The sequence below is a fragment of the Anser cygnoides genome, chromosome 14 (assembly GCF_040182565.1).
Source record: "Anser cygnoides isolate HZ-2024a breed goose chromosome 14, Taihu_goose_T2T_genome, whole genome shotgun sequence".
NCBI lineage: Eukaryota > Metazoa > Chordata > Aves > Anseriformes > Anatidae > Anser > Anser cygnoides.
In genome coordinates, this window is record NC_089886.1 from 12,673,538 (window position 1) to 12,700,589 (window position 27,052).

General features: G+C 55.0%; 2 protein-coding genes across 4 annotated transcripts; one reads left to right on the forward strand and one right to left on the reverse strand.

Annotated features, from left to right (window-relative positions):
• Positions 1-14,593, reverse strand: HDAC3 (histone deacetylase 3). Its single transcript, XM_067005440.1, has 15 exons — positions 14,438-14,593; positions 14,258-14,340; positions 9,165-9,307; positions 7,430-7,511; positions 6,584-6,640; positions 6,434-6,489; positions 4,036-4,169; positions 3,675-3,755; positions 3,509-3,582; positions 3,216-3,280; positions 2,740-2,829; positions 2,565-2,623; positions 2,063-2,142; positions 1,500-1,657; positions 1-1,215 (listed from the first exon to the last, which is right to left on the reverse strand). The coding sequence occupies exons 1-15, from the start codon at positions 14,490-14,492 to the stop codon at positions 1,146-1,148; spliced, it is 1,287 nt and encodes a 428-aa protein (XP_066861541.1). The 5' UTR covers positions 14,493-14,593; the 3' UTR covers positions 1-1,145.
• Positions 14,594-15,618: 1,025 nt separating this feature from the next.
• RELL2 (RELT like 2) lies at positions 15,619-27,049 on the forward strand. Of its 3 annotated transcripts, none has more exons than XM_048064739.2 (8): positions 15,619-15,839; positions 18,005-18,218; positions 19,119-19,184; positions 19,262-19,328; positions 19,659-19,847; positions 23,738-24,269; positions 26,258-26,300; positions 26,467-27,049. In XM_048064739.2, the coding sequence occupies exons 2-7, from the start codon at positions 18,011-18,013 to the stop codon at positions 26,297-26,299; spliced, it is 1,104 nt and encodes a 367-aa protein (XP_047920696.1). In that variant the 5' UTR covers positions 15,619-15,839; positions 18,005-18,010; the 3' UTR covers position 26,300; positions 26,467-27,049. The 3 variants fall into 3 exon arrangements, with proteins under 3 accessions (XP_047920696.1, XP_047920694.1, XP_047920695.1); XM_048064737.2 differs by lacking the exon at positions 15,619-15,839 and adding an exon at positions 17,092-17,501; XM_048064738.2 differs by lacking the exon at positions 15,619-15,839 and adding an exon at positions 17,521-17,663.
• The last annotated feature ends 3 nt before the right edge of the window (positions 27,050-27,052 follow it).

Below are 27,052 nucleotides of genomic sequence, written 5' to 3' on the forward strand. Positions count from 1 at the left end.
TAAGAAAAATACTGCCTCTTCATTTAATGTTTAAAGACATCAGTAAACAAACAACAGTATACACAGTAAGAGGCTAAACTCCTCCCCTCTCCCCAAACAGCACCCTCCAAACCACAACAGGACCAGGTGACAACACGGGAGAAGGAGCAGCAGCAGTATGGGATTTGGGAAACCTCTGCTGTGTGAAGGCAAGACGACAGGACCTGCAGTAGGCAATTTCCCTCACCCATGAGCAGAGTGACATCTCCTGGGCACAGTCACGAGGGAGTGGCTTTGGCTCCAAATCTCTTGCAAACACACAGAAGGGCCACATGTGAACTTGGAAAACAGCTGGAAGCTGCGTTAGAGGTGCAAGACGCACTGTGTACTGACCTTGGCAACCAAACTGCTGTTCCGCAGTGATGTTAGCCTCTCACAGAATGAGGAAAACGGGGGAGTTAGGTCCAGCTTGGCAAAGTGTTGCAGTACTCATTTGTGAATGCAAAACTGAGTATGGGGGGAAACAAACAAGACTACGCTCTGCATACATTCTTCCACCTTGCTCCAGCAAGCTGCTCCCTGCTCCAGTCATGCTCCTGACCCCTACCCCAGAACTGGCCTTGTCTTCTTGAACGGTTTTCCTTGAGCTATGGAGCATCAGATGGTTAGAAAGGGTATCGGGAAGCAAGCCTCAGAGCAGGCTTCAGAGGACAACTGACTGGGTACCTGAGCAGAGGGCTGGGGGGACCGGGATGCGGCAGGTGTGTTGCTGATGAGAGGCAGAGGTTGAGGCACAAGCGCTCCAGCTCCCACCTTCTGGCAGAAGCCCGCACGGAGTTACAAGAGCTGACTGAGCCAGTGCGGGTCGGGCTCGGAAGGCAGCTGCGTGGCTGCCTGCCGGCACACGGCACAGATCTGAGCGCTACTTGAGTTTCCATTTCCCCGAGCGGCGACAGTTGGAACCGTGACATGTGGTGGAAAGTAAGGAACACATTTCACTGCTCTCTGCCTTGCAGATAGCAGAAGTCTGCAGTGGTGCTGTTTCTGCTGCCACCGCTTGCAACGAAATACAAAGGGAGGGCTCGCTGGCACCCGTGCAGCCCAGTTAACTGCACCAAGCATCAACGTGGGACCCCCCCACAGTCCAGAGTCCCACATCAGAGCCCTCAGATCTCGACATCACTCTCTTTGTCGTTATCGTGGTCACCGTCATAAAACTCGTTGGCAGCTTCAGGCCTGGGGGAAGAGACAACCATCATCAGTGAAGAGCCCTGGCACCCTTGGGGCAAAGAAGAATGCCCACAGGTCTCACTGCAGGTCAGAAGATGCCTTTCACCCAAACACCTCAAGAACTGTTTTGTGAGGAGACCACACATTTACAGAGAGAGGATCCCTGGATAAAAAGCAGACTCAGAAGTGAGTTTGTATCTGTTCCAGGAAATGGTCTCCAGTACGTACTCTACCCATCCCAGCAGGGACTGAAAGGGAAGCCCATTTCTCCAGAACAACAGAGCTGATACCTGCTGTAGTTTTCCTCAGAACCTCTTTCCTCTGGATCAGGCTCATCTGTGCGATCGTAGCTGAGCAAGTCAGAAGGGACATCGTGGATCTGCACGCTGGGAGCATGGTTCAACATTTTCAGATTCTCAAATATCGTCTGCCTGATCTGATCCAAGTACTACTTAGAAAAAACAGAGAAGGATCATCACTGTCAGATCTGGTACTTTGCACAGAGCTACAGCTGTTAGCACTACAACCTGCCTGCACCATCTTTGTGGTGGCCTTGAGAAATGCATTAAAAAAAACACAACAAACTATCAGAGCAGAGGAGGCAAGAGAGTTTATTCAATCACTGAGGCTCCTGCACTTAGAAAACAGTAAGACAATCCAGCAATGTTCTCAAATACTATCGGCCCTTTGAGACTTTCTGACATCCAAGAGGAAAGGCTGTGCTTGCTCTTTGTCAGCTTTCTGCTCCCACAATAATCCTTTGCCTGGGTCCCAAGTGGTTTCACAAGAGCATCAACCACAGGGTTTTTGGGGTTACACAGCTGGACACTGCAGCAAGGCTGCAAGCACTCACCTGCCTGGAGTTCTGATTTTCAATCCTCGTACTGACATCAGGGTGAAGGGTGAAGTCTGGAGCGAAGTATTCAAAGTACTCTGCAATAGCGTGAGCACAGTGGTTAAAACACAGAGGCAAGGGAGCCAGTCATCAGCTGCAGAGCAGCCGAGCTCACTCTCCCACCATGCCAGAGGTGACCAGACCCTAAAAACCACAGTGACGTACAGCTCTGCAGCTGTTGTTTCGTACCATTCCTTGCAGAGTCAGCAAGACTAACACTCAGATCACCGAACAGGAAGTGAACCACATTAAATAACACATCACACGGTCAGGGTGTGCCTGCCCAGCAAAGCCTACAAGCAGGAGGAAGGGAACCAGGGCTATCTCTTGAGATCAGGAAGTGTTGTCACTTTGGCCCTGGTCTTATCTGTGGTCAATGCAGAATAGAAGTGCTATTTTTTCATCTGACACAACATACTTTAGCTCAACTAGTGGAGAAAATATGTGAACTCCAACTTACCACTGTATGGGAGCTCTTCACTAATTGCTTCATCTACAAGCAACGATGTTTCGTAAGTCCTAAAAACACGGAATAACATGGGCTCAGCCCACGGAAAGCTACACAGCGCATGCAGGGACAAAGACCACAGCAACTGCTTAACCTGTGACCTTCAACTAGGATGGAAAAGACTCACCAGCACCGTGCCACGTTGCGGACTGTGTAACCGCCTCCTCCCAGTACCAGTAAGGGGATGTTGAAGCTCTTCACATACTCCACGCATTCCCTAGAAATCCCAAACAAACATATCTGAGCTGCTAACTGCAGCACGTGCTCACATCAGAAGTGTCACCGTGTGCTCAAATGCCACCACGGCTCGTGTGACACACCTGGGAGTCAGGGCTCGTACCCTGGGAGACTGAGCCAGGTGCTACTCTGTGAACTGCTGCTCTTGTATAAAGTCCCATTCTGAGAGCCCCTCCCATCACACAAGGGTTTAAAAAAAAAAACAAAACAAAACCAAAAGAACTCACACAAAGCAACAAACCCCAAAAACCGTTGGTGTGGCTGAAGGCCAAAGTCAAGGTCTCACAGCAGAGGACCCTCTGCAGCCCTTCAGACTAAAGGACAGTCTTTCAACTAACTGCTGTGCCCCAGCCCCACTGTACTTACCCATGCCCTCTTATACTGAGGTTAAAACAACCCAAACGGTCGCAACCCAGAGAATCAGCACCACACTGGGGAAGAAAAAAAGAACAGCTGAGTTTTGGCTACACAGGCACTGCTTTCTACATCACCATCCTACCCCTCTGCCACCTGCATTCACCAGAGGTACAGACAGCAGCTCAGCTAGGACACACTGACCCCGACCCCTGGGAACAGAGGGTAACCCAATCAAGAAATGCCCCGCCAACCTACAGCCTCTGAACAGGGAGGTTCATGTGCACAGAGGCTCAGTTTCTTACCTGCAGCACTATGCAGGTGGGCTGATAGTAATCTACCACCTGGTTAATGACTGGCTGGAAGAGGTGTTTATAACCTTCGGAGAGAAAGACAGGTTTGTCATGGCTCTGGAGAGAAGGTCCAGCACACATCTGGGCAAGGGGGAAAAGGCAGGGGACACCTACGTACTTTGGTCATCGATGCCATCTCGTAGCGGCACGTTGAGACAGTAGTAACGGCCGCTCTCTGCACCAACTTCATACATGTCCCCTGGCCAAGGAAAGACAAGAGAGTCACAACAGCTCTAAGACTCCAGAGGTGCTGGAACACCAGATCTGGTCTGGGCTGAGATCTCTGATACCCTAGCTAGGATCCCCCTTTCTTAGAGGCAGCTTTAGCTCTGTTCCTCTCCACTTGCTCCTCCATGCCTTTTCTTCCTCCTTTTCTCCCTGCAGTTGCCATTTTGTGATTTTATACCTCCAGACTCCAGCAGCACTTCTGAAGGACCCTGAAACAAGGCCAGGTTCACATTGTAAAGGAAACTGCATACCTGTGCCAGGGAAGAAATAGTTCCCATATTTATGGAACGACACTGTCATGACACGGTCCGTCAGGTAGAAAGCCTCCTGCACACCATCTCCGTGATGGATATCAATATCAATATACAGAACACGCGGGTGGTACCTACAAACAGGAGGAAAAGCAGCATTATTGTCTGCTCTGCACCCAACCACGCTCCTACCCACATGGCTCAGTATCGCCTAGTGCTCCGAAAATCACTGCTGAAGTTTACCTGCAAGCCCACTTCCTAGAACTCATCTGTCCCACCCCAGGCATATCAAACAGCTTTACATGTTACATTTGTACAGCCTCCACTTAAACACACACCCACTAAAACATTTTCTTCTGATGTGCTTCAAAAAAGATAGTAGAACAGAAGGTTTTCAGATAGAGCCACAAATATCTTGGAAACCACATAAAATCTATTTAAAACATACGGGGTTAGAAAGCTTTTTTTTGTGTGTGTGTCCCCTCCCTGCAAACAATCTTCCAGCTAGTTAATCTTTAAGAGCTCCAAAAATATTTAACCATATCTGGAACTGAATGTTAAGCTAGCCAAGGAGTGCTTAGTGCCTCGCTTGGCCTGGCAGCACCGTGGCCCAGCTGGCCAGCACCGACGCCACCGGGCTGGACTGCAGAGGCTGCCTTGCTCCGAACAACGAGCAGGAGTCTGGGGTACAGCTCCTACTGGCTGTGGAAGTCCAGGCAGAGCATTGTCACTCTCAAAGGGTAGAGATCAGCCCTGGGGCAACACTGAGGATGGTGAGAGGTTGATCAACGACTACAGGGGTGAAGAAAGCACTGAGCGAGTCAGAACGGATGTTCAGATAGAAGGGAAAAGAAGGGTGACTGGACTCAGCCAGGCTCCTTTGGCTCAGCCATCCAAACAGGTATTGCAGGCATGACATTTACTGGAGGAGAAGCCGGCTGGGTCACAGAGAATGATGAAAGGGAGATCACCACAAGTAATAGCATTGGTGGTAATGGTCAAAGGTGATGTGCAGGTGACAGCACTGGAGACAGGGCCCTAAAGCCATGCCCTGCCCACCAACTCTAGAGCTGCCTGCTCAGCTGCACAGAACTTATGCAACATTTCCTTAGGAAATGCTGCAACTGGTCAGTCCCCAAAGAGCAGGGAATTTGACATCCAAGCCAAAACCCTACAGGGAGAGATCCAAGAGAACACTGAAACAGAGAGGAGGAGCATGTGGCTCATGCCATCTGTCCAGTGGAAGCATGGCATTCAGTGTATCTGCAGTGACCTAATCATGCAGGCTGATGGCACTGAGCCACACTGATTAGCAAATCAGTACCTCATTACAGCCTCCCAGAGACACAAACCATATAAATTGTCCAGATTTATCCCTAGAGACAAATGATGGCAAAGAGAAAGAGAGGCTGCAAACACCCAGCCTTAACACCCTGGTAAATGGAGGAAGGGACCTCCTAAGAGCAGAGGGACCACAGGGCAGCAAACTCAAGCTTGCAGCCACCTCCTGCGGAAATGGTTCACCAGAACAGGAAACAAGAGAATAGATATATTATAACCTCCCATGGGGGTAACTGGGCTGTATGTGATGCCTCTAATAAATAGGACTCATGTGAGACTAGAAAATAGGTCTGCAGATAAACAGTAAAGACCCAAGGTTCCAAAAAAAAAAAAATAGGGAAGACTGGCAGAGAGGAAGGAGGTACAAGAAATGCCAGTACATTCCATAAATCTGACTTTGCAAACAAGTAAGCTTGCCACTGGTCACATACCTATTCTCCAGTCAACCCCACAACTTTTTCTTTTTAAATTCCACAGCATCTTGTCTCATATTCAGCAATAAGCATGGCATTTCAGAGTACAAAAAAACTTCACAGACTAAGCCACAAAATGGAAAGTATTTTGGTAACTTTTCCTCTCATTCAAATTTTTGATTTCTAAAAATAAAAAGTTTTCCACACAAAACAAGTGTCCTCTGATCAACCATGTGTTGCCCAACTCCTGGTTCTTAAGCCAGTCAAGCAAATCACGACAAATGCAGGCCATTTTACTCTGTTTCCAGCGAGCCACACTTTGCATTTACCTACAAAAGGCTCACTGTGGCAAAAACCCTGAGTCAGGAGACCCTGGAATGGATTATTTCACAGATGGTTAAAGAGTAACAAAGTTTAACTTTTCCCATATCACTTGAGCAGCATACAACAAAACTGGAGTCAGATATTCCAATTCTCATGACCCCTTCTTGTGCCTGAAGAAGAGATCAGGCCAAGAGATCAAGCTGTTGGCCTCCTTGTACTCTAGAAAGACACAGCCACCACCCAGACAAGGAGAGAGATTCAGCAGAGAAGAGCAGGAAAGCACCATCCCCAGCAGTACTGCACATGCCCCACGTCCTTACTTGAGCAGCTCCAGGATGCCAATAACTATGTCATTGACGTAACAAAACCCAGAAGCCTGCAATACAAAGAAAACCAAGTCACATTAGAACAGGATCAGCCCAGAACACAGGCTCAAAAAGGCAAAGCAGGCTGCAGATTCTCCTCATTACCTCGAACTTTTTGGCATGATGCAGGCCCCCTGCCCAGTTTATCGCAATATCACAGATCTAAGGAAGGAAAAATAAGTTAGTTTGAGATGACAGCATGATTAACAACCACCTTGCATCCACTTCCCCAGTCAACAGGGACAACCAGCACAGCACTGTGTCCCACATACACCTTTTTACCCCTTCCTCTACCTACGGAGGCTTTTACAAAGCTTCATCTTGCTCATTAGCCCAGTGTTTGTTACAACACGTCCACACCAAATTAGTTGGGTGCTCTGCATTCCCCTTCAGACCAGAAGAGACCACCTCCAACCACCACTGCTCCCCTCCAGCCAGCACTATGCAGAGCACCTGGCACACGTAGCTTGTTCCTGCACTTTGCTTCTGGGAAAGGTCTACTGAGCATAAAAGACTTCTCCTAAAAATCCTCACACTTCTGAAGTTTTGTTTGATATCCTCCCCAGCGACCCTCTCCTTCACACCTTCTGGGTGGTCTCATTTAGTGCATTCCCGCAGCAGAGGCCTAGCAGCACTCTGAGGTCTCCCAGCAGCTGGGTTCACTGAAGACCTCAGGTTTGTTGTTCTACGTTGCTGAGAGTACTTCATAACTATACTCCTGCAGTATTAACAACCTGTGGCTCCCTCAGGATTAAACATCTACTAAACGGCTGCTTCTGACAGTACAGCAATGGTCTCAAACTTCACAGTCCTGCAGTGCTAAGAATTTACACTGCAACACAGCAGTGCTTGCTATGTTGTTATACAAAACACATCCATGGGGTTATCCTTAAGCTGATAACCAGTTAGCTTATACCTGTGTTTCAAAGGCAAGTCCATCAGCTCAGTTACCTTGTTGTTCAGCTGTGTTGCTCCCTGCAGGGAGGCTCCAGTATAGCGAGAGCAAAATTCAAAGAGACCTGGAAACACTGGGCTGGAAAAAAAAAAAAAAACACACAAAAATTATGATTCAAACACAGAACACTACATTCCTCCCAGTTTTTCCAGAGCAAAGCCAGGAATAAAATTGTCTAGGGACATTACTCGACCAATAGCAAAACTCACTCTCTGACAAGGTTAATTTGGGATCATTCTGACCCTGCTTATAACACGGAGTACCAGCAGGTAGCAATCTGACTGCAAACACAATGGCAAACTTAGTGAGTTTGATAATGATTACCAAAGCTTCCAAGCCAGTGCAGAAAAGGCTTCCCCTGCCCACAACACACGCCAGGGTCCGTGGACATGTGCCTGGAGCTAGGACATGACGTGGGAGGAAGGAGGATCGCTCCCATGCCACATTCCCACAGGGCCCCTCAGCCTCCCAGCGCATCGCGCAGCGGGCACGACGCTGCAGAGCCGAACGCTGCTCTTAGGGCAGAGCTGAGGCACGACCCACCCGAGCACGCAGAGCCAGCCCAGGCACCAGGATCTCTGGGAGAGTACAGGAACACAGGGCATGGGGACCCTGCGTCAGACTCACAGGCAGCACACTACAAATGCCATTCACAGAATGGCCTGGGTTGGAAAGGACCTCAAAGGTCACCCAGTGCCAACCCCCTGCCACAGGCAGGGATGCCACTCCCCAGGTCAGGTTGCCCAGGGCCTCATCTAACCTGGCCTTGAACACCTCCAGGGATGGGGCATCCACAATCTCTCTGGGCAACCTGTTCCAGTGCCTCACCACCCTCTGAGTGAAAAGTTTCCTTCTAACCTCTAATCTAAATCTCCCCTCTTTTAATTTAAAACTAAAACTAAACTAAAACCATTGGTTTTAAACCACTCATGGACAAGCAACGGCTTAAGAACTGTGGTGGTGTTTTTTTCCTCCTCTATTCTGATAAGATGATTTCTGATCATCAGAGCAGTGACATTACAGAACAGTCTTCAGATTCCAGCCTAAATATTAAAACCCAGGCTATACTGATACCTTTTTGGGACAACACCGTTCTCTATGTAACATAACTCCGCTTGTGCTTGTACTTAGAGCTTTGCCTTCCAAAGAATACAAAGAACAATCCTATTCTCGGACAGACATTATTCTCCTCAACCAGACATGGTATATATACTGTTTCCTCAGTTACCCAGAGAGCCTGTCCACACTTTTCTTTCAAGTTTCATCTCTCACGAACATGAAAGGCTGGAACTGAATATTCTCAACAAGATCTCATGTGGTTTTGTACAGAAGCACGAAACTCTCCTCTGTCTTACCTGAAAATCAGGCTCTCAAAGCTGCCTGGAATTTAACATGCACATATAAAGGTAAATGAAAAGACAGGCAATTATTTAAAAAAAACAGCATGCTCAAGGAGAACCAGAGGTTCTGCAAGAACAAGTAGAGATACAGTCTCTAACTCAACAAGCTTAGTGTAAATGTAGATCTAAAAAGATGGACAGCAACATCTAAAGAGAAGGGAAATGAATTAAGGAGGTTCTGGTAATCTGATATACTCAGGAGGGGCATGCACCTTGTTCTGTTTAAATAAAATAAAAACCAGCACATGCTACAGGAGCTCTGCAGACATAAGCACCGCAGGATCACTTCAGCCTTTCCGATCCCGGTTCGCAGGAGGCACAGAGCACTCACCAGTCATCGCCCACGTTGAAGGCGTTGAGGCTCTTGGTGAATCCCTGCATGTTGTTGGGACTCACTCTCTGCAGGAAGTCTATGTAGTCCTCGGAGTGGAATCGGCACATGTCATGCTGGGATGCCTGGTACGGCTTGAAAACCTTCAAGACAGAAAGACAACACTTATTTCCCTTTCAAAACTGTGCTCGCTTTGGCCGCAAGAAGTCCCAGGCTGACAAATGACTTGCACGAGGTCTATCTAGAAGTGTGCCAGTACGCTGGCTTCCTGACATTCATGTTTATTTAAATGCAGCAAGCTGCTCCACAAAGCCTGTTTTCCTACTGATGTCTATCTTCTGGCCATAAGCACGTCTCCTGCCTCTCATAACAACTGCAGCTTTTCCAATATACTCTCCGAGCCCTTCTTTCCACCAACACACCCCCAGCCCACGGCTTGCCAGCTAGCAAAAGAAAACAGCTGACTCTAAACTTGAGATTTTTCTTCACTGGGGAGCACTAGTCCCTGATCAGTCACCAGCTGTCATAAAACCCAAACCACCGTGATGTAAGAGGGGTTTCTGTCCCTCCATCGGATCAGCCTGCAGCAGGCTGGTAAGTTCAGAAGTTGTTTGGAGCAGCCTCACAGATAGATGGAACATACGCATAAGCTTTGTTTCCTTTGGAAAGTCAGCAAGAAACAACCATGGAGCTGGGTGGATTCAAATTAAAGTTCTCATGACAACACACGCTTGCCAGTTTGGCACTTACCACACATACCTCAATATCCAGGAAGTTAAAAGTCAACACCACGTACCCCGTAAGAGGAAATTAAAGCTACGCTGAAATCAATAAGAGATCTTCGGTGTTTCACAACTTGTCTTAATTAAACTGTGCACTTAATAAAACAGTGGGAAGATGACAAAAAACATGAGATGAGCTTGTCTCCAGAGGGAAAATGTGTCAGGGCAACTCCCACAGCACGCCTGTTCCCTGTGCTATGCAGGACCCCGCAGAGACCTGCTGATTTTCAGAGGGAAAGTAGAGCCTAAGCCATGTAACATCTCCTGTAGTGCACAACTGCACCGACCTGCGCAGCGCAGCGTTTTCCACATGGATATGCAGGGTTTGGTGTTTCTCAGAGCCTGCTGCCTGAGACAAGGAGGACAGGATGACACAGGCAGGAGCCTCCACCGCAGCTGCTGAAGGTGGAGGCCAGACCCCCCCGAGAGACCAGCTCCAGCAGGACCAAAAGCAACACTAAGGAATCGCCATGGAAAAGAAGCAACCCTCACGGGGTATCAAGAGGCTCTCTTGGACAACGAAACGCAGGGACTTGGAATTCAAAGCAGAAAGGGAGGGGGGGAAATAAAAACAAGATGGAAAGCTTCAAGCCTGACTCAGCTGCTGGCAGAAGGAGAAAGCTGACTCCTTCCCCTCCGTGCCCTTCGCCCACACGATCCCACCCAGTTTCTGGAGCAGGCCCTGGCGCTCAGCACCTCACTCTGCCAGCTCAGCACCAGGCTCCCCCGCTTCTGCCCAGACACCAGGTCACAGTGGCTCTCGCCAGGACCCAGATGTGGCACAAGAATGGCAACGGGAACACGCAGCAGAGGAGCAGGGAAGATATGCAGCTGGACAGACACTCTCTCCTTCAGCAACGCTGAGCCCTAAGGATCTGCTCACCACAGCCATAAATGAGCTGGGAAGAGGCAAACCCGACTTCAGCTACCTCGACAAAATAGCAGCCTCTTGCTCGGAGAAGGCCGGGAAGGCAGGTAATGATGCAACCATAACATGAAGTCAACAGGGCCTTTTATAGGCACAGTCGGCCAATAATCCCCTGCTTTTATTTGCTTGTCACTCTGCCAGTTGCTGACTGCTCAGGATGAAGTTTCCTCTGCGGTTTTCAGCTTCGTGATGACATTTTGTGGAAAATATAACCAAAAAAAACCTTTCAAGGCTAAAAACGCAGTGGAGTGCACAGCCCTGCCTACTGCCTCATGCAGACAGGGACCTAACGCAGCAGTGTCACATCTGAATGTGCTTTCTGCTGTTTCTGCAGGAAAAAACAAAACAAAACAAAACTTTAGAGAAGCTGCTCATACAAGTTCATACATTTGTAGTAAACATTTGAAAGCTAAATTCTGCCAAGATGTCGTGTGCTCCGAGCACACTCCAGCCAGATCTCCCCCAGGAGCACAGCAGGAACGGGGTGATTTTCTGTTGTTTCAGTGGTCTCAAGTGTTGGTGCCCAGGCAAGACAGGAGAAAGCATTTTGATTAAAAGGCAGAGATGCATCTGAGAAGAAAAGAAAAAGGGAAGGGGGAGCAGACAGAGAAGTATCCGTGGTTGGAAAGAGAAAGAAGACCAGCCCCTGCCAGGGCAGGATACAGAGACAAGAAAATCAAAGGGAAAGGCAAGCTGGGTGACAAGGGCCAGGAGCTGGGAAGAGAGATAGCAGACAGGTGACTGGACACAAAGGATCAGAAACCAAGACAGGGAAAGCTAAACACAGAAGGTGCTGCATCCTGCCAGCGCGCGAGGCAGGGACTGGCTCCCCAATGCTCTTACTTCAGCCAGCAGGCACCGTGAAATCATCTCGCACCAGGCTGGACCCTACAGAGGGCACAACACTCAGCAGCCACAGGTTACTACACCTGCACAAGCTCCTGTGAGGACAGCCGAAAAATCCAAAGGATGTGATGTTACCAGATATCAAGCTACTGGAATTGCATTAATTACAACAGGGAGCTTTAAAAAAAAAATGTTTAAGCATACCAAATTAATTTCACGTATCGCATCAAGGAACAGTTTCACTGGTCCATTTTAACACCTCCTTTTAAAAACTGATATTGTGTGTTAATTTGGGGACAGCTCATTTTCTGTTTCCTGCCACTCAATCCACAGGTCTCTCATCACAGAGTGGAGGAGCTTGAACTTGAGCCCACGCTTTGCCAGGCCCTGGTATTGGTTCGGCTGCTCACACTTTGCCCCGAAAAAAAAAAAAAAGCAGGAAAACTGTATTGCTATCACACCTGCAAGAATTTTGCACCATGCCCTGCCTCATATGCTGCAGAAGACACTGCAAACACGCCGGAGTACAATGTGCCAGAATCTCCACTGCTCTCTTGTGCTCACAATAACACAGCTTCAATCCAACATCGCCCGATTCTCAAGAGCTTGGCCAGCGTCCCTTAAGGACAGCCCTTCTCTGCAATCCCAACTAAATATTTAGTCAGGTCCCTGAAAGCACAGCGGGAGCTGGCTAGTTTTGCTTAGCTTCTGATGCTGGGGACGAGGGAACCTGGGAGCTGCCTGGCCTAGCCGGAGACTGCTGTTTGCACAGAGCTGTCGCAAAGAAACGCGCAGCCACGGTGTTTTTACAGCAGCTCACAAGCTGTCCCTAAAGCAGGCTGCAAACCTGAAAACATGTCCCGGAACTTGACCAGGCTTTCTTCTTCACAACTTCATGGTTAAGTCCCGCTTATTTTTGTTTTATCAGCTACTTGCAATCGCCTACAATCATTCTGAGAACGCTTGCATCAGCGTAACCCCCTGGTCACCCAGCTCAGACACGAGCGATGGGGGAAGCTGGAGTGTCCCAGGGATCAGAGCCCAACTGCGGGAGGGCGAGGAACGCCGCTGGGGTGCAGGGACAGAGGGGAAGGAGCAACACCCCCTGGTTTTACACCCCGTGTGCTAACCATGTGTGATGGTGCCAGTGACAGAAGTGCTCTTTGCTCCTTCTAATGAGGTAACTCCCCTGAGAGGACACCGTACACACGCACACACACACAGATACAGACAGACAGGGGCCTGGAGCTGCAGCGCAGTGCTGGGGCACGGTCCTGCCCCAGGGCACATCAGGCAGAGATTACAGGCTCTGGGGACAACAGGCAGCACTCAGACCTGACCTCGCAGGCACGTTGACCTGGGACCTGAAACTATGCCAGCTGCTGCAGGAATCCTGTCCCAAAGCAGTCCGGAAGCTATCCTTCAGTACTGAAGCTGAGAATAAGCTGCCCGAGGACTAAGCCAGCTGCCCCAAAGCACAGAGCAGCTGCAGATGGCATATTCTGCAGGTCAAAGCGTGCAGCAGCCATCTCAGAAGCAACGAGCAGGCATGTGCCTCTCACCAGCCCTGCCTTGGTACTGCGAGGCATTACATTGCATGCCCCGTGCTGGAAGAGTGGGCAGCAAAGGAAACAGGGCTTCGGAAGGGAAGGGGCTCCTTTCAGCTCCTCTTGCACTAAGTGAAATAAAGTATTTCACAGTAGGGGTACTGCATATTGGTGTGATATTCTATTATTCCCAAACTAATCCTGTTCTTCAAACACGTGAAGATTTAAGTTTTCTTTCTGATCATCACTAAACACTAATCACATTTTATCAGGTCAGAGTTCAGGAGAAGAACATCTTTCTACCGGTGACACCAGGAACGCGCTGGGCTAGACTGTGGGAACTGGGTGGTCCGTAAGGACTTTGAAGACTGTTCATCAGGTATGGGACAGGATTAGTGAACCCCATTTGGGCACCAAGATGAACTAGCTAGACTCCTGAGGAGCTTTTTTAGCTTTACCAGTTTATGACCACGCACAGTGCTGGCCACCGAGTCCTGCCTGGAAGCAGCTGCAGCCACGGGTGCTTCAGGTCTGGCACCACTGCTCCAGCCCCAGGCAGGGCACCGCAAGCAGAGGCTGCGCAGGAGGCTGACATCCCGCGGTGACACAGAAACACAGAACATTAGGGACCAGAAGGGACCTTGAAAGATCACCCGGCGCAATCCCTGTGCCGGAGCAGGAACACCTGGATCAGGTCACACAGGAAGGCGTCCAGGCGGGTTCTGGATGTCTCCAGAGAAGGAGGCTGCACAGCCCCCCGGGCAGCCCGTCCCAGCGCCCCGCCACCCTCGCCGTGACGAAGTTCTGTCCCGTTTTCAAGCCGAGCCTCCCGCGTGCCAGCCTGCGCCCACTGCTCCCTTCCCAGTCACCGGGTGCCGCCGAGAAGAGCCCGGCTCCGCCCCCCTGCCCCTCACCCCCTGCATGTTTACAAGCATCAGTGAGGCCGCCCCTCGGCCCCGGCCTCCCCCCAGCCCCCCCCGCCCCGCTCACGATCATCTTCTTGTAGAGGCCGTAGTGCAGCACCAGGCTGTGGGTGAGCGCCAGGCGGTGCGGCTTCATCGGGTGCCCGGCTCCTGCAAGCACAGCGACGGGGGGGGGGTCAGGGGGGGTCGGGGGGGGTCTCACCGCCCCTCACCGCCCCCCACCGGGCCCGGCCCCCCCCGCCCGCACCGTAGTGGAAGTTGCCGACGTCGGGGTCGTAGAAGTAGGCCACGGTCTTCGCCATGGCCGACGGGCCGCCGCCGCCGCCGCGCGCACCGCTACGTCATCACGCCGCGCCGGCGCCTGCCGTGCGTCACCGCTCGCGAGAGGGGCGGGGCCGCGTGGGGGGGGCGGCCTGTTGCCGGCCCCCAGTTGGCGCCAGTTACGTCCCAGTCAGCGCCAATTACATCCCAGTTAGCGCCAGTTACATCGCAGTTACCTCATAGTTACCCTCCAGCTGCTCTCAGCTGCCCCCCGTTACCTCCCGGTTGCCCCCATCTGCTTCCAGTTAGCTTCCAGTTGCTTCTTCCAGTTGCTTCCAGTTACCCCACAGCTGCCCCCAGTCACCACCAGTTGCTCCCAGTTATCTCCCAGATGCCCCCAGTTACCCCACAGTTACCCCCAGCTGCTTCCACTTAATCCCAGCTTCCCCCAGGTACCCCTCCGCTGCCTCCAGTTACCCGCCAGCTGCCCCCAGTTACCCACAGCTACTCCCACTTACTTCCCAGTTGCTCCCAGTTACTCCTACCTGCTTCCAATCACCCCCAGCTGCCTCCAGCTACCCCCCAGTTACTCCCAATTACCCCTCAGTTGCTCCCAGTTACCCTCAACTACTTCCAATTACCATCCAGCTGCCCCCAGCTCCCCCCAGCTGCTCCCAGTTACTCCCAGCTACCCCCAGTTACTCCCGGATGCTTCCAATTATCCACCAGTCGCTCCCACTTACCCCCCATCAGCTCCCAGTTACCCCCAACTGTCCACCGTTACCCCCCATCGGCTCCCAGTTACCCCCTACCCACGCACATTTAGCTCCCAGCTACTCCCAGTATCACCCCCCCATATCCCCCTTCTCCCCTGCCCCTTGCCCAGCCGCGGGCACTGGCAGGACGGGGCGCAGGGACACAGCCGTGGGGGACAGGGGACGTGCTGTGACACCCGTCCCACCCCTGGGATCTGCCCCCAGCTGGGATCCCCGGGATAAAGCACATGGGGCCGCCCCTGCTGGCACCTCAAGGTGCGGGGGGCAGATAACGCCCGGACGGGCCCACGGGGCTGCTCGGGCGTCACAGTGGCAGCATGGGGGGGCTCAGGCCCCAGCAGTGAAAACACCCTCGTTTTAAAGGCCACTTAATGTGCCAGCGACGTCTGGAAATCTTATGGGGGGTTTAAGATTCGGCAAAGCATCTGGCGAGAGTTGATTTTGGCCTTAGTGTTTTTATAGAAATTATGGCAATTTCCACACTGAGCATCGCAGCAGAGACCCCAGGAGGAGCCCGCCCACGGGATTTCCACACCTGTCCCTGTTAGCTGCCACGGGGACACCGAGCACGGCGCAGACGTGTGGTGTCGTGGGGGCTGCCACCCCGCTGTGGTGAGAGCAGGGGACAGGGGACACGGCGATGTGCTGGGACTGGGGCTGGTTGTGGGGCAGAGCTGCTGCAATTTCCCAGAGGGGACTGGAGCCTCCAGCTTTGAAGCCTCGAAAGCTTCTGAAGGGACTGAGCAGGGGTGGAGGATGCAGCGCCACGGGGATGTGGCAGCTCCACAGGGATGCTGAGTTTAGGGCCACCACACCATGCCCCAGTGCTGCCCTATAACTGTTGGTGGAAGGAAGGACAGATGGGAGGAGAAACACCGTGGGCTGTGAATACCCTGCAAGGAGCCAGGCAGGAGCAGAGCCTGCTCCTTGCCCCGCTTCCACCTCCTCCTCCCCACGCAGGGTGGCCCTGGCTGTGGGAAGGGGGATGGCAGGGCCAGAACTTGTTTCCATCCCCTGGAGGATTGCCACGCAGAAATGCACCGGGTGGGCGGAAGCGTCAGGGAGCAGAAAGGGATTTATTGTGAAGGACAGCGTGGGTGCAAGAGCAGATGGGAGTCAGCCGCGCCCCAGGGCTCAGGAGCAGCGAGGAGCCCTCTTTGACCAAGCACAGAGCAAACCTCTTTTAACATCCTGACAGCAGATCGCGCGATGCTGTGGCTCATCGCTGCGTGCTGGACTGGCAGCAGGAGCCCCCTCCTGTCCCACACCTTCCTGTCCCACTGCCCGTGGTCTTCTGGCACGGTTGGTCTGCCTCCATCCCAGCCTGTCTCCCTGCCGGGACAGCACGCAGGAGGGTGGCACCTACCATGGGGTGACCCCGTGAAGTCACGGGGATGGAGGAGGGTCCTGGGCTCCTCGCAGCCACTGCCAGGGCTCTCCTGGCCACTTTTGGATGGGGACGGGAGCTGTCACGGTGGCACAGCCGGTGGCTAGGTTATGGGTTTCCTCACCTGTACCCATCCTCACGGGCTGGTTCAGCTATCCTTGAGCTGGAGGAGGCTCGGTGGCGGTGGGACAGGAGGGTCAGTGTCACCAGGGCTTGCAGAAGTGACATGTTTTTTGGGTGGAGGACCAGCACTGGTCGAAGGACTCAGAGGCTTCATTTGCTGCAGCAAAGTAGATTTGGGTAAAGCCTCCTGGAGTGAGGATAGAGGAAGAGGAGGTCGTGGCACTGCCACGGGTGGGGATGTTGAACAGCTCGGTCCTTTTTGGGGAAGGAGGGAGAGCCAGTGTTCCCAGTGTGGGGCTGTGGGGGCTGCGGGGGCTCCTTTGCCACACTCCCGCTGGTGCAGATAAATGCACCTCGCCCCCGTGCCGAGACCCCTTCCACCCTGCTCCCCCAAAAACTGCCCAAAAAGGAGGGTGTTGGGGAAGCTGGGCTGCCCGGAGCTGGGGTGAGGCTGCCCCGGGGCAGGGAGCAGCGTGCCAGCACCCGGCGCTCCCGTTTGCCCCTTGCTGCAGCTGCCAGCAACATTTCCCTGAGCTCCCCTGCAGCCTGCCCCCGCCGCAGCCGCTCCGGAGAGATCGAGCTGAGGACAAGCGGGTGCTTTGCCTGGCAGGCGCTGCCTCGGCAGGCAGAAGCCGCTTGGCTCCTTCCCGAGGAAGCCGGGGCAGCGGAGGATGCTCGTGGCGGTCCCCAGCCGCGGGGATGCGGGGTTGCTAGGAGGCAGGTGAAGGTGACGGGGACAGCGCTGCGGAGCACCGCAGGCCCAGGTACCGCCGCAGCCGTGCTCCGGGGACGGGGATGGGGACAGGAGGGCCCCCGGAGCCCCCGCGCAGGGCAGGCGGCAGCGGAGGGAAGGAGCTGCGGGGGGACCGGTGGAGGATGCGGGAGCTGGTGGCTGGCTCGGCCCTTCGCCGCCACCGCTCCCTGCCGTGAGTAGCCAGGGGGGCGAGGGGCTCCGGCAAGGGCGATGCTGGGGGCCCGTGCCCTTGGGATGCTGCCTGCGGCGGGGCGGGGGGGCGATGCAGCAGCCCCAGGCTGGTGCCGCTGCTGCCCTTGGGATGCTTCGCCGGCTGCGATGTGTCCTTGGGAAACCGCGCTGAGCCGGCCATGGCGGGGCCGGGGATGAGCCCTCATCCCGAGCTGGGAGCCGGATCTGACCCAGCAGGGCCCGGCGGCAGCGCGGAGGACACGGGGAGGAGGAGGAGGAGGAAGAGGAGGAGGTGCAGGGAGCCTGCCGGGGGTCTCCGAGCCGCCTTCCCCCTTCTCCTAGATCCGCATGTCCGACCAGAGCAGCAGCGATGATGGGGAGTCCGACCCCCAGCACAGCCTGTCCATGGTCTTCCTCCTCGTCCTCGTCTTCTTCATCATGGGGCTGGTAGGATTCCTGATCTGCCATGTCCTGAAGAAGAAGGGCTACCGGTGCCGGACTTTCCGGGACGAGCTCGACCCAGATAACAAGGACGTGCTGGCGGAGCTCCAGGCCAGTGAGTACGGGGAGCAGGGTGCGGGGGGCTGCGGCGCTGCCCTTTGGTGCTCCCTAAACTCAGCCCTCGAGTGCGGGCTGGGGGTGGCCAGGGGCCCTGTGGTGGGACGTGGTGCCCACCCTTTTCCCCAGGGCCTGTCCCCACCATGTGCTTGCAGAGTCCGTGCAGCCCCGAGCTGTGCCCCGTGGGTGCACGCCAGAGCTCGCGGATTGAGTTGGTTGCGCACGAAGACGGTGTGTGAAGCTTCCAGGTTAGCTTTGCCTGCTGGAGATGCCACAGCCCAGGGAAACATCTCTGCGGGCTTCCAGGAGCGCAGCAGCGGCCACTGACCGTGCTGTGCAGGGCAGCTGCCCACCAGACCTCAGCCAAGCCCCCTGCCCCCTCAAAGCAGGTTGTGATGAATGCTGGCGATGAGTGCCACAACAGGGCAGACATCCAGCCAAGTTTCGCCAGCACGCTCCTTTAAGCTTCTAACACTGTAGCTCTGGGACTTTCTCCATCAGAGGTGCTTTCTATGTATTGAGCAAGCCCCCAGTGGGTTTCTTGGCTGTGAACCTTGTCCCGTTTACCCTTGGACGCCTTTAGCACCGCAGCATCCTGAAGGTGGCCGCTCCAGGGCTGAACTGTCCTCACGAGAAGCCTCCTCTTCAAGCTTGTTCCAAACCTGCTACCCACTCGTGTCCTTGGATGCTCCCCAGAAGGAGGAATGTGCCCCCGCCTCACCGCACCACTGGCTGCCATTTTAGCCCCCTCCTTTCCAGGGTGGAGCTCTGGAGTTCCTCAGGTTCCTCCTGACACCGTGGGGACTTGCAGCTCCTCGGGCCTTTGTCGGCACTCACAGCTCCTGCTGAGCTGGGCCTCCCAGCCCCACGCCCTCAGTGCCACATTTTCTCCTTTCAGATGAAGAGGAGGAGCTGAATGAGGACACCGTGGAGAAGATCGTGAGATGCATCATCCAAAATGAAGGTGAGCATTTCCTTGGGCTGGCTTGGAGCCTTGCTGACCGCTTTGGCTGACACGCTCCCTTTTTCCTCTCTCTCCAGCCAATGCAGAGGCCCTCAAGGAGATGCTGGGGGACAATGAAGGGGACATCCCAGTGCCAGTGCCCAGGTGAGGGAAGCCAAAGCTTGTGGCTCTTCCAGAGTAAGGGAGAAGCAACCGCTGGGCATCACCTGGGTCCTCAGACTCTGAACCCGGCCCCTTCCCATGTCGGCAGCTTGTTACAAAGCATCTTCCCAACAAGAAGTCCCTCTCCTCTGGGACATGGGGGTTGTGATGACTGCTTCACTTCTTTGCCAGCAGGAATATCCCTTCCCCCTGTCCTAATAGGAGGTCCCCTCAGGAACTGCTGCTTCTCAGGGATTGCCGCGCTGAGGCTGCACCAGGGTAGGGAAGGCTCCTCCAGATACCACGACCTGTCACATCCTTTTCCTCTTACAGCCTTTGTCCCCACCGCAACAGCCAGGATGGAGGCCCACCACACCACCACACGGTGCATCTGGGCTCCACGCAGGCCCCCTGCATCCACTGCAGCAAGAGGAAGAGGCACCCACTGCACCGGCAAGGAAGGTCCAAGGATGGCAAAGGCAGGATGCATCCTGGAGAGACCACCGTCTTCTCAGTAGGCAGGTACTGGAATGAGCCTTGCTCTGATGGAGCAAGCATTACGGAGAGACTTCTCAGTTCCCCTTCCCTACTTACCCTATGCCAGACACCCCTTGCTCAGGAGTCCTGAGGGCCAGGTGCCTCCCACACCTCCAAATTCCCGTGGTGTGCAGCAGGCCGTGACGCATGGGTGCCTTTCCCCTTCCTTCTCCACAAGGTGACTCAGGCCTGGGTTGCCCTGCTGACTCAGAGCCGGGCAGAGCCCCAAATCCATGTCCCTTCAAAGCCTGCTGTCCCACCTACATGCGACTTGGGGTCCTTCTTGCTGCAGGGGCAGTGGCCCCAGGTTTTAGGGATCTCGTGAGGAGAGGGAGGAGGTGACACAGGTTCCTGTTGCAAGTTGCCACCATCAGAATGAAAGAGTGGCTATTCTCCTCCAGGTCTTTGCCTGCAATGATGACTGTAATCAGATGATGTGGGAGGAATATGAGAGCAGGGGAGTGTACTTGACACTTCCCACAAATAGTCTCCCAGTCCCCATCTGTTCTCACCTCAAGGGACTCCCAGAGCTGCCTGTGGTCTCTGAGCAGTCATCAACCTTTGATACAATCTGTGACCTGCCCAGGTTGCCCCATTCCCCAGCAGAAAGGTCTGGTCCTGCCATGGTGACGATGAGCCAGATGGGGCATTGGGAGGGGTTGTTTCCACCATCGGAGCTAGGAGTCTCAGAAGGGAGGTGAAGTGGGAGCTGTGTGGGGAGCTGGTAAAGGGGAGGACCTCCCCGTGCCAAACTCCGTCTGAGATTGCCCCTTTCTGCAGGAGGAAAGCTTCTGGCTTCCTCTGGGCTGGTTGCTGCCAGCTGTCCTTGGTGTCAGGGCTGGTGGCTGGTAAGCCAGATCTCTGCACAGCTGTGTATTCATGGCTAATCTTCCCTGGCTGGAGCCCAGCTCCTTCTGCTCCTCTGTGTCCTTCACCCATGTTCTTCTCAGTCCCTTCTCACTCAGCTCTGTGTGCCTGGAGAAGATGGTCCCCTCTTAAACGCGCCTTCCCTCACACCCCAATTTTCTCTCCTTATCCTTGTTAAGCTCCCGTGTCACACAAGCCTTTTCCAAGGTTATATGTTAGAAGTTTCCACTTCCTGAATCTCCTTGGTATGAGGTCCAACTGCTAAGGGGCCTATGTGTCCGTGAGGTACCTCCAAATTCTACCTCCAAATTCTGTCTCGTGTTTCCCAGCTGGCCCCTCTGCTCTTCCAGTTCCCTGATGACTTTTCGGGGAGTGCCCTTGCTGTGTCTTGCTATGAGTATCCTGATTGCACAAGCCACCTTGATTCATGACCACACACAAAAACTCCACTTTAACCTGCTTCTATTTGCAGCTCTCAGGTCTTGTTCATCCATTTTTGGCTGTTGCTTTTGCCTTGGAGACAGAGGCTGGGAGTCTGATCCCCTTTCCTATTGACCAGGTCTGGTGCGGTCAGCGTGGGTCCACCAAGGCTGTCAGGGGCTGGAGCACACAGTGTGTGAGGAGCTGCTGAGGGAATGGGGTTTGTTTGGCATGGAGAGGTCTAGTGGGGATCTAATTGCTCTGAAACCACTCAGAGGGGTGAGTGGAATTTAAGTGAAGATGCAGCTAGACTCCTCTCAGAGATGCACCATGAAGGGCAAGAGGCAGCAGCCGCAAGTTGTACCTAGAGAAATCTGGATGAGGCACAGAGAGGAAGCATCATGCCCCATGAATTATGCTGCCCTATGGCAGGGCCTCAAGCAGCAGGGGGATTGCCATCCTTGGGGATCTCCAAACCCAGCTGGAGAGGTTTTGGAGAGCCCCGAGCAGCCTGACCAAGGGTGGAAGATGGCTCCATCTTGAGCAGAGGGTTGTACCAGAGGCCTTTCCCACCTGAACTGTCCTGTAATTCTGAGGTAATCAGGTTTAAATGATCTGTACTCTCATATTATTGAATAATTTATCATCTGTCTTAGGGCTTTCCTAAACCTTTCATCTTTGCCATCGCTACCATGTTACTGAGCGGCCACATCAGAGGAGCCCTCCCTCACCACGCACCGACCCACCAGTGGCGGAGCTCGTACGCAGCCCATCCACATCTCACAGAGGTCTCGTCCCCGGCTCGCTCAGCTGCAGCACGTTGTGTCCTGTTGGATCAAGTACCCTAGCCGTGCTGACTAGGCGGACACCAAAATGCTCCTGCCCTTCTCCTCATGATCCGGAGGTTTCTCTTGTGTCCTCTCCAGCCTGAATCCTGCCGGCTCCTCTGAATGCCTTCCCGTCTCCTTCAGGCTGACACTGCTCAAAGGTGTTACTGAGAAATGATCCCATCATTTGTGCCTCCTCCCGGTCCCTTTTTGGGACTGGAGCATTCTGTGGCCTTCTCGTATCTCCGTGCTGGTGCCCTGTCTCCAGATATGTGGATAGACCTAAAAGGTCACATTTGCTGTGGCTCGGCCTGACCCCAGCAGTCCTCTGGGAACATCACTCCGAGCTGGAGCATTTCCCTTCTCAACCCTTCCAATTTATGAGCAGTGTTTCAAGCTGTGATGCTGAGGAGTCTGTATTGCCTACCCTGGTGATGTTATTTACGGTTCTGGCCACCTGGTGCTCTGGCCATCTGCTGAGGCCTGCACCGCCTTTGTCTGGAGCTCCCCTGTGCTTGAAGAGGGTTTAAGAACTACTATCGGGTAACCTGAACATCTTCTTGAAGTCACATTCCTCGTTGCTGTCCTCTGCTTGCTAGCCCGTCTTTCCTTGTTCCTGACACAGGACCACTCTGGTGGTGTCCTTCACTCACTCGCTCTGGCAGCTCATCTCGGATCTGTTCTTTCTTGGACCTTCCTTCTCAGTGTCCTCCTTCGGGATGGCCATTTGCTTAACACTCAGGTCTTGCTCTTCTTTCAGCCCCAGCAGCGCTTCAGCCTCGCTGCTGGCACCATTTTGCCCTGCTTGCCGCCGACTCACAGCCGAGCCCCAGCGGCGCCGGGGCCTTCTGGGCCTGAATCCCCTGTGGTGGGCCCAGCGCTCTGTCTGGTGGGCACCAGCTCACCGGAGGAGACATTTCCCCTCTGCTGGTCCAGCTGAGGTGTGCAGTGCTTAAACGGGGGAATCAGAGCTCGTCAGCACCAGCTCCCTTGCAGTTTTGTCTTTTAGACTTTGTGCATTCCCCCTCCCAAATCCCAAATTGACAGCAGTTCCCTAACCTCTCCCTTCTCCCCACGTGCAGTACTGCAGTCCCCTCTGATTCTACACTCATCCGTTGTCCGTGTCAGGCCGACTTTGCAGTTCTCCTTCCCTCCCCGGAGCTCTGAGCTGCTCCCCGGCATGCAGTGGAGGCTTGGTAGGCCGCTCAGCACCATCCATTGCACCAGGGGCTGCGCACAGCTTGCCCTGGTGGGTTTTAGCCTGGCAGCTCCTCTTTGTGCTTGATACCTGTCCCCACACACAGCTCACCCCTCCCTCAGCCTGCAGAGCGGCCCTGCAGCCCCTCACACAGATCCCTTCCTCCCTGGGATCTGCCCAAAATGCACCAAATCCACATCCAAGGCTCTGTACAAGCCCCTCTTTGGCCAGGCTGCATCTCAGGGCTGTTACCTGTCCTGCCATGGGAGGACAGACCGTAAGGGCTGGCACCAACATCTGGATTGGGCTTTTCGTCCTTCTCTTTACCAGCACTTTGTACTGGGTGTGCTTTCTGCAGAAAATGAAGGAAATCTGGGGTGAGGTGGCCAGGGCATGGCTGGGGCAGGTGTCAGCGCTGAACGGGTCTGAGAGTTTGGAGATCAGCACGGGCTGGCGACAAAGAGAGAGGATCCCACGCTGGAGGCAAGCTGGAAATAGCATTGGGAAGGAAACAGTGGGAGAACGGAGGGAAGAGCTTTTGACCCGCCTGTCCCCTGTTGCAGGTTTCGTGTCACACACATCGGGAAGAAGCCCACCTTCCCCGAGCAGCAGGACGGCGCCCAGCCTGACGGCAGCAGGGAGCCGAGCACGGAGGAGCTGGAGCACAGCAGCGAGCGGCTGCGGCGGGAGCGGGCTCGCAACGGGACTGTCCCCACGGGTGGCCTGGAGAACGGGGCCGTCCAGGGGGGAGCAAAAAGCACGGAGCTGAGCCGCTCCAGCACCCCAGCTCCAAACACGCCCGGCAGCCGGGACGGCAGAGCGGCGGGCAGGGTGGGCAGCTCTCCCGGGAGCACAAGTCACCAGCGGAGGCACCTGAGCCGTCGGGGTCTGGGAGGGTCGAGCCCCAGCATCCCGGGGCAGCTGGGGCAGGAAGGAGGGCAGAGAGGCAGCATCTGCCAGGAGGAGGCCGGACTGGGGTCAGCAGATGAGGTGTCGGATATTCATGGGAGCCTGAGCCTACATGAAGGGGCGGAGGAGCTGGGAAGGGAGGAGAGCAGCAGAAGACAGCCCGCAGCGGAGGCCATGGGGCAGCAGGTGGGTTCCTCCTCTTCCTCGTCCCCCGGTGGTCTCCTGGGTTGGAGGGGCTGAGGGATTATGGCGCAGTGCCCAAGGTCCTGGTGTGCTGGGGTGCTGCCAAACACACTCACAGGGCAGTTTGGGTTGGAAGGGACTTTTAAAGATCACTGAGTCCAGCCCCCTGCCGTGGGCAGGGACATCCTTCACCACACCAGGTTGCTCAAGGCCCCATCCAACCCAGCTCCGAACACTCCCCATGACGGGGCATCCACAGTTTCTCTGGGCAACCTGTTCCGGCATCTCACTGCTCCCATCATGAAAAATTTCTTCCTTATACCAAATCCACCCTCTTTCATAGAATCATAGAATCATAGAATATCCTGAGTTGGAAGGGACCCTTAAGGATCATCAAGTCCAACTCTTGATACCGCACAGGTCTACCCAAAAGTCACTTTTTCACTTTAAAACCATTGCCCCTCATCCTGTCACTAAAAGCCCTAGGACAAGGTCTTCCTCCATCTTTCTTTTGAGCCCCTTTATACATGGGAAGGCCATAATGAGGTCTCCTGGAGGCTCATCTTCTCCACACAGCAGTGAGCCCCGCTGCAGGGACCAAGGAGCCAGGGCTAGCTGCAGTGTGGGACCTGCTCTGTCTTGCACACCCTGCTCTCTTTCCCTAGCTGCATTTTCCCATCCTTTTTCTAATACCTGTAGCAGTAGTAAAGAGGGGTGCTCTCACTCCACGGACACCCTCTGAGCGCTTCTGATGGGATGGGTCTGAGGAAATGTGACTTCTCCTTGGGACGTGCCAAGTCACCGTGACGCTGTTCCCACCCTGCTGGTGCCCACGCTCCAGGGAAAGGCAGGTCGTGGTTGACCCTTGTGGTTGACGCAGCAGAGACCCGAGGGCAGACCTGCAGCCGCCAGCCCCTCGGGCAAGGGACGTGCTGGGCCCCGTTGTGGTTGGGCTCTTCGGGGACATCTCCTGGGATCACTGTTCCTTGTCCCTCTGCACAGGGCTTATTCTCCCTCAGGGCTCACTGCAGCCAGCAACGTGCAGGCAGGGCAAGATGCCCCCAGGAGCCCTTCTGGCCTTGAAGTCTGGGAAGGGATGAAGCCACCAGGCTGGGGCTCAGTTGTCGTTCCCACCCTGGTGCTCGGAGCGGGGAGCAGCACCTGGGCAGCTCCCGGCCTCCCCACCTGACACCACGCTGGAGCTGCTAGCGAGCTCTGGGCAGCACCAGTGAAGAGACGGGGTGCCTGGACTTCAGTGGGCCAGCCCGCTCCCTGTTGCTGCCTCCAGGCTCTTACTTGCTAGAGGAGGAGGGAAACAAATGGTTTGGGGAAAGAACCTGTGTGCCTCAGTGCTGGGAGCCTGCTTGAAGGAAGGAGGATGGATGTGAATGTGGAAAGCCTAAGGAAGGCCCTTAGGAGGGGCTGATGGGCTGCAGACTTTCTTCAGAGACCTCTCCAGAGGACTGCAGAGGCACCAAGAGATCCTCCTTCCTCCAGTGGCCCAGCACGCAGCCCTTTCCTTCTGTTCATCGTCCCTTCGGTTCACCATGGAGGAGAGCAGGGAAGGGGCGGGCTGGACAAAGCAGAAGGTTGAGATGTGGGGCAGGAGAAGCATGGACAGCCCTGGGCATAGCCAAGCACCCAGCCCTGGGGCCGCTCCACTGGGCTTGGTGGTGTTGCTTTGGCACAATCGGGGACACGCGGCCACAGGGGGGACAGTGATGGGATGTCAATGAGATGTTTGCTACCAAGCCCTGGAGCTGCTCAGCAGCTACCCCGTCCCTTAGGTCCCTGCCAGGGCCACCCTGAGAACTGTTAGCTGCTGCCTGGTACATCCTGCAGGCAGCAGAAGGGCAGAGAAATGGGGATGGGGCTGTAAGTTAGTGGGGTCATGGCCGCCGGCCTGTGGGTCCCTGATGTGGCTGACGGAGCCCCCGGCCGGGCTCCCCCAGGAGCGCTGCCTGATACCTGCATCTCTCCCCCTCCCGCAGGAGCCCAGCACCATGGTACAGGACCGAGGAGCCACCGTGTGATGTGAGTGCTCGTCCCCAGCCCCGCGTCCAGGTCCTGGGGTGGGCAGGGGGTCACGGCTGCAGAGAGGGGCCGAGCCCTGCAGAGCGCCCATCTACCTGCGGGGGGTACCTGGCTGGCCACAGCGGTGGCCATGGGCCAGCCCCATCCCACTTCTCTCTCCCCGCAGCTCCTCTCCACTCCCGGCCAGAGCAGCCGACGGGAGGCACGGGGCCCCTGGCCCCACACCGGGCTGGGGGCTCTGCCGCGGGGGGCAGCCGGCCCCGGCCCCAGCCTGGGCGAGCAGCTTGGCATGGCCAGAGCGACGCGCGGACATTACAGACCTCATCCCATCGGCAATAGTTACCTGACTCCCACCCACCACCAACACCCCCCACCCCGGGGGTCCCCCCAGCCTGGCACAAGTGGGGACCCCCTCCCAGCACCCCGCTGCCACCCGGTCCCCGCACCCCGCAGAAGGATTCTGTAGGGATGCTGCAGGGGCAGTGGCACCAGCTCGAGCCCCCCGCATCCCCAAACTCACCGCAGAGCACAGCCCCGGCGGTGCCACCGAGCAGGACGCGGCGCAGCACCCGCCGGCACAAAGCCCCCAGCGCCACTGGGGAGGGACTGCGCAGCGCCCGGGGGACGCTGATGGAGATGGGAGCCTCCAGCCCTGCCCTGGCACAGGGCAACCCGGCCCCCAAGGCGAGCTTTGGTGTTAAAGTGCACTGTAAATAGATGAGCTAAAACCATTAAAGCTGCTGAACACAGCG

Excerpts from the sequence above, each read along its gene's own strand:
- HDAC3 (XM_067005440.1), bottom strand. The coding sequence starts at position 14,492 with ATGGCGAAGACCGTGGCCTACTTCTACGACCCCGACGTCGGCAACTTC. Across the intron at positions 6,641-7,429 it reads CAACACAGCTGAACAACAAG|ATCTGTGATATTGCGATAAA; the intron begins GTAACTGAGCTG and ends TTCCTTCCTTAG. Across the intron at positions 2,143-2,564 it reads TGAAGAGCTCCCATACAGTG|AGTACTTTGAATACTTCGCT; the intron begins GTAAGTTGGAGT and ends ACGCTATTGCAG.
- RELL2 (XM_048064739.2), top strand. The coding sequence starts at position 18,011 with ATGTCCGACCAGAGCAGCAGCGATGATGGGGAGTCCGACCCCCAGCAC. Across the intron at positions 19,329-19,658 it reads ATCCCAGTGCCAGTGCCCAG|CCTTTGTCCCCACCGCAACA; the intron begins GTGAGGGAAGCC and ends TTCCTCTTACAG. Across the intron at positions 24,270-26,257 it reads CGGAGGCCATGGGGCAGCAG|GAGCCCAGCACCATGGTACA; the intron begins GTGGGTTCCTCC and ends CCCCTCCCGCAG.